This window comes from Arachis ipaensis, chromosome B03, assembly GCF_000816755.2.
Source record: "Arachis ipaensis cultivar K30076 chromosome B03, Araip1.1, whole genome shotgun sequence".
Classification (NCBI taxonomy): Eukaryota; Viridiplantae; Streptophyta; class Magnoliopsida; order Fabales; family Fabaceae; genus Arachis; species Arachis ipaensis.
The window spans coordinates 1,750,186-1,761,654 of NC_029787.2; the positions used below are offsets into that span (position 1 = coordinate 1,750,186).

Below are 11,469 nucleotides of genomic sequence, written 5' to 3' on the forward strand. Positions count from 1 at the left end.
ATCACATCTTTCTAAATCATTGAAGTTGACTCAATATTTTTAAGCATTAATCTAAAATTAAAATAAGTTTTTTATAAGTTTATTTTAATACACTAAATAGCATAGAATAATTTATATAAGGGTAAAGTTATTTTTTGTTCCTGAAGTTTACTAAAGTTTTAAAATTACTTCTAAGTTTCAATTTGTTTCAATTTTATTCCAGAAATTTTCGATTTGCATTAATTCTATCCTTTAAATTGACGTCGTTTAAATCAGATACAGACGTTAGTGATGTGTCCAAATAGAATGTCTGATGTGGCAAGGAAAGTAAATCCCCAAAATTATATTCTCACAGCTTTCTTGAACTCCTCTCTTGTTGCATAGAGAGTTCTAGCTTCCCACTTATAATTGCTCATATCCTTCAATTCTTTGTGAACGGAAAATTTTTTTTGCTGACTTCATCATCCTCACTCGATAATTCCTCTAACTCATCACTGTTCAATTCTTCATCATCGCTTAAATGAGAGCTCTTTCTCTTTTTCTTTCCAACAGCCACCTTTTGAGTTTTCTTTAATTTCTCAACAACACTCTTACTTTTTTTTAGACTTCTTTATGTTTTGGTACATCTCCCCAAAAATTATATCAACATCAAATAGCCCATCATCACCACAATAATCATCTTCACTATCACTAAAATGAAGATTAGAATCAACCTCATAATCTAGATCATCAGTGTCATCCTCTTCTTCACTATTGTCCCATCACCAACATTCTGAACCACTTCTTCAATATTTAAGTGGACATCAACTAATCTCTGCATTTGGGCTTCCGTATCCACCCTTCCACCTTGAGCCTCTACTTTAATATTTTGGGCCTCTCTAATATTACTTGACCCACCATCAACATCCACATACTCTTTTTCAACAACCTTGCTCCCATCCCCAACATCTAAATAACCAATGTCATAACAGAAATTATGAGGGACTGAAGTCTTATACACCACATACAAGTCAATCACCTTATTTTCAACTCCTATATTTGTCATTTCCATTGCTTCTTCATCACCTTTCAACAACTTCAACCCTTCTAATCCTAACTCAGTATCTTTATACCACAGTATCCCAATGTTCTCAGCAATGTACCCAAATTTTCCAACCACATCATAAGTCTTTATAACACTCCAACTATTTCGGTCACACCAATCAACTGTTGTCACCTCACCATCAATATACTCAGTTTTACCTTTATCACTACAAAACCTACCCCTGTGATGAATTCTAACAACAATCTAGAGTGATAAAAAAATGCCTAAATTCTAACCATTCAAACATGCAATTTCAAAATTAAATGGTGGCCTACCTCATTAGAAACCTTGATCACAACGGTGCTATCTCAGACTCCCTCGTTGATGACTAAACCCTATCCCAAACTCCTCCCTCAGTCTCGACGGCATTGCCACTTGCATCGTCCTGCACGTCGCCGTGGCGAACTGAAGACCACGGCGCAACGTCTGACCACCCACCAAGTTTCTTTGTGTGACTTTGTTTTTCTGGTTATGTTCCTTTTGTGTCAAACGGAAGACAAATGGGTTATGTTTGAAAAAGGAAGCTAATTGATATACTTGGGTTACTCACACATAAGTATTTTAAAAATTTGACTTTCCTTGCCACATCAAACATTCTATTTGGACACATCACTAACGTCTGTGTCTGATTTAAACGGCGTCAATTTAAAGAATAGAATTGATGCAAATCGAAAACTTTTGAGATAAAATTAAAACAAATTGAAACTTAGGGGTAATTTTGAAACTTTTAGTAAACTTCAAGGACAAAAAGTATAATTTACCTTTTATATAATCATCAAATTATATTTTTTTAATTATTATTTACGCTATAACTATAAAAAGTAAATATTTTTACTACTATATCACTATGTAATTTCATGCCTAAACAATTTGTCAAATTTTCTTTTTCATATTATTTATTTTACCTAATTAATCAATAATTCAATGTATCGGTATTCTAGTTTGGTCAATTCAACTAATCGTATAGTCACCAAAAAAAAAAAAATTCAACTAATCGTATCTCCGTTGACCAGAAAATAGCTTGATCGGAACCGCCTCTGGCGGTGGTCGACCCTCTCTTTTCCCTCATTGCTTCCTCAAGGTGCATACTTTCACTCGTTTACTAACAAGTTTGTTTTTTTCGGTGCATTTTCAATTTCATTTGGCATCTTCAATTTCACTATAATGAATATTTTGTGTTTAGGGTTTAGGGGTTACTAATTACTGGTATTACTTCTGACTTTGCGAGAAGTTGTGAAATTTGTTAATTCAGCACTTAATTTTTAGTTGGATTTTTGTATAATGAGTTGGGATTTTACTCATTAAGATGTAAAGTTTGAGCTTTTACGTTTTGCTTATAGGTTTAGCTTTTACTTGCAAACTCTACTTTTATCACCCTTGATAGTGTGAACTATGAAGCTGAGAGATTAAACCCACACTTGTAGCAGTAAGCAAAGCTTCAAGCTTTTGAAACTTAGATAGTTAGAGAGTAAATGCTGAACTTAGCTCCCTGCTTCAGCACCACCGGTCAGTGCCTCCTTCTTTGATTTGCTTGTCAATAATCTTCATTTGTCAGTCATAAAATTGCAGAAATGATGACATAGGAAGTATCAATGGCAGCGTGAAATTGGTTCACAAATATCTAGTAATATAGCACTCTATGTGTTTGTTACTTTGCTTGATAGAAATTGGAACTTTTTAATTACTTCTAGTTTGATATTTCAATAGCTCTTTTGCCTTCTTAGTGTTAGTATGGGTTTGCTACTAGTTTATTTTTATTCTTGTGGTGTGAATGTTAAAGTACATAATTTGTGAATGATATAGCATATAATTTGTGGGTGTCTAAATATTGATGAGTTAGAATGATTTTAGTATAAAGTTCTGATTTCAATGCTGAGTTTTATGTTACTTGCGGTAGAGATACTTTCATTTAACACTGGAGAGGAAAAGAAGGGAGAAGAGGTAAAGGATGAGACTAATTTTTGGGAGTTAGTTTATATTTTATGATTTAGGTTGGGGACCAATTTGAGTCAAACAAAATCATTTGATGTCATCCTCCGCGTCAGCTAGCCATTGGAGTCCCACATGAGCACATAACCGTCAATGTTGGAGTGCTCTTAGGGACTAACGTGATTCATGGTGAAAATTTTGGGCACCAATTTGATGCAATATATTTTTCGGGGAACAACTTGATTCAAGTGTGAGATTTTAGGGACTACTTGAGCATTTACTCGATAATTAGATATCTTTCCACTAAGCTGCTACAAAGATGAAAGATGTTTTTGTTTCAGTTAGCAGAGTGCTAATATACATCTTCATGCATTTCCATTTGAGAAGGAAATACTATAATTTTGTTAACTGCCCAAATTTTAGGATATATATAGTCGCTGGTTAATTCTAAACTGGCCAGTTTCATTTAACATTGCCATTGAGTGCAAAAATTTGATTCTTGTGTATGGTTCTTGTAGAAAGAAGCTGTTCACTTGGTTTTCAATGTTGATTCGATTGCATCTCATTTTGTCTGTCTCATTGGCATCATAGGTAACATTTTTCACTTCAGCATTGCTCAACTTTTTATTATTGGATTTGTAGGCACCTTTTTATTTCTTAATCTTTTTGCTATCGTTGTGAGCAATGAAACATCAAAACCTAATGGCTTCTTCCTGTTGAATTCATCTAGGTAGAGGAGGCAGGTCAAGATGGAAGCTCTAGCCAAGAGTTTTAGTACTCTTGCATTTTAATTATTCCATGTCAATGATTACTCAAGGACAAGTTCGATATTTATGTAAATGCGTAAAACCTATTATACAGCCAATATCAAGCAGCAGTTACATCGATTTGATGTGCAAGCAGCACCATTATGAAGAAGCACTCCATGCATTCGATTTCTATATAAAGAACTCAAGTATCCAGCTAGAACCAAGCACATATACGAATTTAATACTGGCTTGTACCAACTCTAAATCTCTTGAATATGGTAGGAAAGTTCATGATCACATTCTAAATTCCAACCATCGACCAGACATTGTTCTGCATAATCATATTCTTAATATGTATAGAAAATGTGGTTCTTTGAAGGATGCTAGAAAAGTTTTTGAAGCAATGCAGCTGAGAAATGTGGTCTCATGGACATTAATGATCTCTGGATACTCTCAAAACGGTCAAGAGAATGATGCCATCATCATGTATCTGCAAATGCTGCGATCAGGACATTTACCAGACCAGTTAACCTTTGGAAGCATACTCAAGGCTTGCTCTATTGCAGGTGATATAACTTTAGGTTGGCAACTGCATGGCCATGTAATCAAATTAGGATTTGGTTATCATCTGATTGCACAAAATGCTCTTATTGCAATGTATACAAAATTTGGACAAATTGATCACGCCTCAGATGTGTTTACTACAATCTCTACAAAGGATTTGATTTCTTGGGGTTCCATGATTACAGGGTTTACCCAATTCGGTAATGAGATAGATGCTTTATATCTTTTCAGAGACATGCTCAGGCAGGGTTCCTATCAGCCAAATGAATTTATATTTGGCAGTGTTTTCAGTGCTTGCAGCAGCCTGCTAGAGCCAGAATTCGGAAAGCAAATACATGGAGTATGTACTAAATTTGGTTTAGGGAGGAATACCTTTGCTGGATGTTCGCTCTCAGATATGTATGCAAAATTTGGATTCTTACCTTCAGCAAAACTTGCATTTTATCATATTGAAAGCCCTGATTTAGTGTCATGGAATGCAATTATTGCAGCATTTGCTGACAGTGGTGATGCTAATGAATCCATATATTTTTTCTGTCAGATGATGGATTCGGGATTGGTCCCAGATAGCATTACATTCCTCTCCTTACTTTCTGCTTGTGGGAGCTCGATGGCACCCAACCAAGGCAAGCAAATTCATTCCTACATTATCAAACTAGGATTCGATAAGCATGCACCTGTTTGCAACTCTTTGCTAACCATGTACACGAAGTGTTCAAATCTACAAGATGCATTTAATGTTTTTGAAGATATAAGCGAGAATGCCAATTTAGTCTCGTGGAATGCAATTCTTTCAGCTTGCTTGCAGCATAAACAAGCAGGAGAGTCTTTCAGATTGTTTAAACTAATGATTTCTTCTGCAAATAGACCTGACAATATCACCATAATGAACTTATTAGGAACTTGCGCAGAATTAGCTTCATTGGAAGCCGGGAATCAAGTCCATTGCCTTAGTGTTAAAAGTGGACTTGTGCTAGATGTTTCTGTCTGCAATGGATTGATTGACATGTATGCAAAGTGTGGATCACTTAAATCTGCTCAAAATGTTTTTGATTCAACTCTCAACCAAAATGTTATCTCGTGGAGTAGTTTGATTGTTGGTTATGCACAATTTGGGCTTGCACATGAAGCACTTAATCTCTTCAGAAGAATGAGAAAGTTTGGTATTCACCCTAATGAGGTCACATATCTCGGGGTTCTCAGCGCATGCAGTCACATTGGATTGGTGGAGGAAGGATGGCACCTATATAAAACCATGCAAGTCGAACTAGGTATTCCACCAAGAAGAGAGCACTTCTCATGCATGGTTGATTTGCTTGCTCGAGCTGGATGCTTGAATGAAGCAGAGACTTTTATCATGAAAACAGGATTTGACCCCGATATTACTACGTGGAAAACTCTCCTATCTGCTTGCAAAACTCATGGTAATGTTGACATTGCGAAGCGAGCTGCAGAAAATATACTAAAGCTTGATCCTTCCAGCTCTGCTGCAATGGTGTTACTTTGCAATATTCATGCTTCTGCCGGAAACTGGGAAGATGTTGCCAAACTAAGGAGCTTGATGAAACAAACAGGTGTACCAAAGGTTCCTGGTCAGAGTTGGATAGAAGTCAAGGATAAGATCCATGTGTTCTTCTCAGATGATACATCACATCCTCAAAGGGAAAAAATATACGCAATGCTTGAAGAGTTATGGTTGCAGATGTTGGATGATGGTTATGATAGTTGCAAATGGTTAGACATTGACATTTAGTGAGGAAGTTAGTTGGAAGGTTTCATCGAAGCTATGCTTTTTTTGGTTCCCGATTGAACAACCTGCATCCAAGTCCTTATACTAAGAACCCAACTAACCTATCCCAAACCGGGACTACAGATTAAGGGACCAAGGGACTTACAATATTGATCAATCCCATATTGGTTTGTTGAAACTATGCTGCTGATATGTGACAGATGGGGTGAGTTAAGCTCCACTTAAACAAGGTATGCATCAGTTATTGGGATTGATGATATGCAGTATGCCTCTAAGTTATATCTTGTTTAATGCCATATATCACTTTGGGCTAAATAGATTGTTGCATATAATATATGACAATGAATTATATGTTAATCAATGTAAGTTATTAAAATTTTTGTTGGAGATATTCTTATTTCTTTTGTATAGGAAAAATGATCTCTTCTATTATTCTCTTTTTTCTTCTGTCTCTCTTCTTTATATTAAATGGTCAATATTAGTTATTACTTTATGGAGTAAATATTTCTTACTGTAGTAAAAGTTAAGAATGCATTTGTATATAAGGATATAATTGACAATATAATGATAAATTTTAAATAAAAAATGACATTGTGGAACAAAAAATAAGGTATCATATTTAATGAATGAGGGAGTATAAAATTATGTTAATCAATTGGATTCCCACCAAACACTCAACTGCTATTTACTTCCTTCAAGACACCACCACTCTTATTAAATTAAATCCTAATCAATCATCATACACTATATGATAATTAGGTTAAGATTTTGTCAAATTAATTTCTTCTTTACAAGAGCATGACTTCTAGTTCTAGTTACTCGCCCCCAACCAAAACAATGTCATGAAACATTACCCTTATATTGCTAAATCTTATAATTACCATAACCCTCTAGGCATCATCATCACATGGTGTATGAAACAATGGTCATAATAATTTCTTGCACCAAATCCATGATTATCACAATCTTAATCTTGATCATCTTTTGTGCTGTGTTGATTAATGGTGCCAATGTAAAATCTAGTTCCTCTATAGGCACCAAAGGGCAATGGCAACTTCTACTTCACAATTCTGGTGTGGTCAGCATGCACATGGCATTGACCAATCGGAACACGGTTATAATGTTTGACCAAACCGGAGCCGGCCAATCAGGTTACAAATTAAGAAAACGCTACAATGGAACACGGTGCACCACAAGTCACAATGATCTTGTGGATCCTACATGCTATGCACACTCAGTAGAGTATGACATTGCTGCTAACAAAGTTAGGCCTTTGAGGCTTGACCCTGATACATGGTGTTCCTCTGGTTCATTTCTTAGCAATGGAACACTATTGCAAACTGGTGGATATGGCAATGGAGCTAAAAGCATAAGATTCTGTAGACCCTGTGGTGGTGGTGGTGGTGGAAAGAATCTTACATGTGGTTGGATTCAATCAAAGAAGACCCTTTTTGATGAACGGCGGTATGCTTCTAGTCAAATACTCGCAGAACATGACAGAGTTGTTATTGTTGGTGGAAGAAACGTATTCACATATGAATTTGTACCAAAAATTAATCATGAAGAAAAATCTTTTGCTCTTCCATTCTTGCACCAAACCAATGACAAAAATTCAGGAGGGAACAATCTCTATCCTTTTCTTCATTTATCATCTGATGGGAACTTGTTCATTTTCGCAAACCGTGATTCAATCCTGCTCAATGCAAGAAGGAACCGGGTGATCAAGACATTCCCTCGGATCCCCGGACACGGATCAAGAAACTATCCAAGTTCAGGCTCATCTGTGATGCTACCTTTACATCATAAGGACAAGTTCCAAAAGGTGGAAGTTATGGTATGTGGTGGTTCTACTACTGGGGCATTCAGGGCTGCTAACGACGGCATGTTCCTAGAAGGCTTAAGATCATGTGGGAGAATGGTAATTACAGGTAAGAGTTAGAATTTCAAGTGTAAATAGTTTGGTCTGATATGGGTTAAGATGTGGTGTGTGACATTTTTATGGTTTATCATTTAATTTGTTAATTTAGAAATTTTCAGAATTATCTTTTAGTGGATTGTATGAGTAGTAGCATATATCTATTTCCCCATGATTCTATTAATTTGACTTGAGTCAAGATAAAAATTACTTAAAAACTTGTGTTTGGAAATTTTTTGGATCTGTCACTGCAGGTAACCATCACAAATGGAACATCGAGTACATGCCGCAACCGCGCCTCCTCCATGACATGCTGATTCTCCCAACTGGCCAAATTTTGATCATCAATGGAGCAAAACATGGTTGTGCAGGGTTTGACAATGCAAGAAATGCTTCTCTTGAACCATACCTGTATAACCCCAAAAGGATACTTGGGAAAAGGTTCAAGGTGCTTAAGTCCACAAGCATTGCCAGAATGCACCATTCATCAGCAACCCTTCTTCCTGATGGAAGGGTCTTGGTTGGTGGTGGCAACCCTCATCCAAGGTATTACTTTTTAAAATTTATAAAACTTACAATGAAATCTCAACCATTAAGAAGCGAAAATTTTAATATAAAAATGTTTCTTTTATTATCATTTTCACTATTATTATTAAAGAATGGTGAAGGGAGGCCTTGGAGCAACGACTGAGTTGTCTCCGTGTGACCTGAAGGTTACGGGTTCAGACGTGGAATAAGCCACCGATATAATTATTAAGTTAGGCTGCCTACATTCGCCCTTTGGGTGCGGCTCCTCCCCAGATTCTGCGTTAATACGGGATGTTTATACACCAAACTATTAACGACGCTAGAGTATAATTCCTATTATTATTCATAACAGGTACATATTTCGCAATGTGGCATACCCAACAGAATTGAGACTCCAAGCATTTGTTCCACACTACATGGACAAGAGGTACCATAACAAGAGGCCTATGAACTTAACCATAGAATATGGTAATCAAATTGGGTACGGTAAAGAGTTTAGAGTGAAGTTTATGGTGGTTAAGAAGGGGCAAATTAGTAACAATACTGTAACTTTCAGTGCATATGCACCACCATTTACAACACATGCATTTGGCATGAATCAAAGGATGCTTAAGCTTAGGTGCAAGAGAATGGTTGTGAGCAAAAATGGTTCAGTGAATGCAATTTTGGAAGCACCACCATCATCTTTTGTTGCACCTTCTGGTTACTACTTGCTCACTGTTGTTAATGCTGGAATTCCAAGCATTTCTCAATGGATTAGGTTCACACATAATGGTTAGTTGATTCATTTAATATACAATTTAGGAGTACTAATTACTTGGGAGTTTTCTCATATACAAAATGTCTAATGATAATGCTTATTATTATTATATTATAGATAATAAAATTGTTTCCAACCATTTATTTGAGCGTTAACAATTTAATTATGAACAATGTTATTACAACTTTTTATTTTAGGGTTAGATCAAATTGACTCCTCTGTTATGAGATGTGATATGAAATTTAATTGGTGTAAGTCAAAATTTCAAACGTTCATTTAATAATAATAAATAATTTTCATGATTGCATGCAATGTAAAAAATAAATACATATCGATGATCATTGATAATAATAAGACATTAGGATTTGAATTAAAGTTTAAACGTGTGATCTATTCAGTTAATTTATTGACAGACAAATTGGTTTTAAAATAATAACTAAAATTAAATATAAACTTATTTTTCTTTATTTTAGAAATTAAATATAAGGCTAATTTATCCCAAAAATTAGTTTAATTTTAATATTTTAGAGACTTTATTTTTGAAAGGTGTCGAACTTATAATAAAAAGGAAATAACATCTTTTTTAATAGAAAGTGATCAAACTACATCAAGAATTTACGGTTCATTATGGAATCCAAAATTCTAAATTTTATTGCTTTAACCACGCCTTATCTTATTGGTCAATCCAATATTTATTGTATAATATCTTTAGAGCATTATTTAGCTAAATCTATGAAGATTTATATAATTAGAAATTGATTTATTTTTTTTAATCTTTAATAATCAAGATTACATTAGCTCTTCTAAAATTTTTGGTTTCTTAAAATTAAAATACAAATTCAAATATGTAACAAACTGAGATAAAATAATAGAAGATCAATCTAAAGATAGTATCTAAAACTAATGATAAAGATATTCTAAAGATAACCTTTCGAAATATTAGATTGCTATATATACAAATCGAATCTTCAACATATTTTTATTTCCTAAATTTCATAATTTTACAATGATGCCAAAAGGCACAAATTTTTTTCCCCTATATTAGATTGTTATTTGTTAATGATCAATTTGTATTTTTTCTCTCCTCCTTAATCATCAAATTAACTTGCCTCTATGAAGATGGTTATGATGGAAGACAATTCAAGTTCAAAATATGTGGTGGTTTTTGATGGATTAAGCATTGAAACAATCATCACTCACAAAGCCAACATAGTTGAGGAGTGGATTCAACAAATTTCATCAAAAGAAGACATGATTATTGGATTGGATACCGAGTGGACCAAAGACAAAAACAAGAAGACAAAGGTGGCAATTTTGCAATTATGTGTTGAGGATAAGTGTTTAATCTTTCAATTTTTCTTCAACAATATTGTTCCTCAATGTCTTAGGAGCTTTCTTATGGATCCTAACTTCAAATTTGTTGGGGTTGGAATTGAGAATGATATCAAGAGACTCAAGAGTGATTATGGGTTGGAGTGCAAAAATGGCATAGATTTGGCTACTTTTGCAGGAGAAAAATGTGATCAAAATTATTCATCTAGAGGGTTGAAATTTTTGGCCAAAGAACTTGTGGGGCTTGATATGAAGAAGTCAAAGGATATTTGCACTAGTGAATGGAAGTCAAAGGAGTTGACCAAAGATCAAATTGAATATGCATGCATTGATGCCTATGCTTCTTACAAAATTGGCCACTATCTCCTTCTTCAAAAGGAAGAGGTTTACCCTAAACCTATCTAAATGATGTTTCTTATGTATGTAATTTGTTTTTTTTTTTTTAAGGATTATAGGTTTATTATTTTTTTTCCCCAAAATTAGGAGTGGGATTCGAACCCGAAACCTCTAGGTGAATATGTGAAGATTTTGTCATTTGAATTATAATTCGTTGGCAAGGATGATAGGTTTATTAAGAATATGTTTTCTTTGCTATTCTTTTTAACTCATTGATCTTATATTTGTTTTTGTTTATTGAATTAGCTCTATTATTGTAATTTTTTCTTAGTTTTCTAAAACTAATGATTAATATAACTTTATTGTTAAGCAATTTTGATCATTGTTATCGATTCGGATAACAAGTAAATTGGTTTTTGGGTGCCAATAATATTCAATGATTTAATTTGAATTTTAAGAAATTTATAATTTTAAATAATTTATTATTATTATATATTTAATAAATAAAAAACAACTTAATCAACTTAATTTTTCCTATTAATA

The 11,469-nt window shown here is 34.2% G+C and overlaps 3 protein-coding genes across 8 annotated transcripts; all 3 read left to right on the plus strand.

Moving 5' to 3' along the window:
• LOC107629363 (pentatricopeptide repeat-containing protein At3g53360, mitochondrial) lies at positions 1,987–7,226 on the plus strand. Of its 6 annotated transcripts, XR_002358635.1 has the most exons (5): positions 1,987–2,144; positions 2,404–2,569; positions 3,511–3,583; positions 3,723–6,285; positions 7,079–7,213. XR_002358635.1 is itself a non-coding variant. In XM_016332142.2 (3 exons), exon 3 carries the CDS (start codon positions 3,791–3,793, stop codon positions 6,056–6,058), a length of 2,268 nt encoding a protein of 755 aa, XP_016187628.1. In that variant the 5' UTR covers positions 1,987–2,144; positions 3,511–3,583; positions 3,723–3,790; the 3' UTR covers positions 6,059–6,442. The 6 variants fall into 6 exon arrangements, 1 of the variants encoding a protein (XP_016187628.1); XR_001617951.2 differs by lacking the exon at positions 2,404–2,569 and having other exon boundaries at positions 7,090–7,226; XR_001617949.2 differs by lacking the exon at positions 2,404–2,569.
• Positions 6,544–9,368, plus strand: LOC107629364 (aldehyde oxidase GLOX-like). The gene is made up of 3 exons (XM_016332143.2): positions 6,544–7,983; positions 8,225–8,516; positions 8,851–9,368. Exons 1-3 carry the CDS (start codon positions 6,963–6,965, stop codon positions 9,275–9,277), a joined length of 1,740 nt encoding a protein of 579 aa, XP_016187629.1. The 5' UTR covers positions 6,544–6,962; the 3' UTR covers positions 9,278–9,368.
• Positions 10,271–11,223, plus strand: LOC107632403 (Werner Syndrome-like exonuclease). The gene has a single exon (XM_016336086.2). It carries the CDS (start codon positions 10,372–10,374, stop codon positions 10,993–10,995), a length of 624 nt encoding a protein of 207 aa, XP_016191572.2. The 5' UTR covers positions 10,271–10,371; the 3' UTR covers positions 10,996–11,223.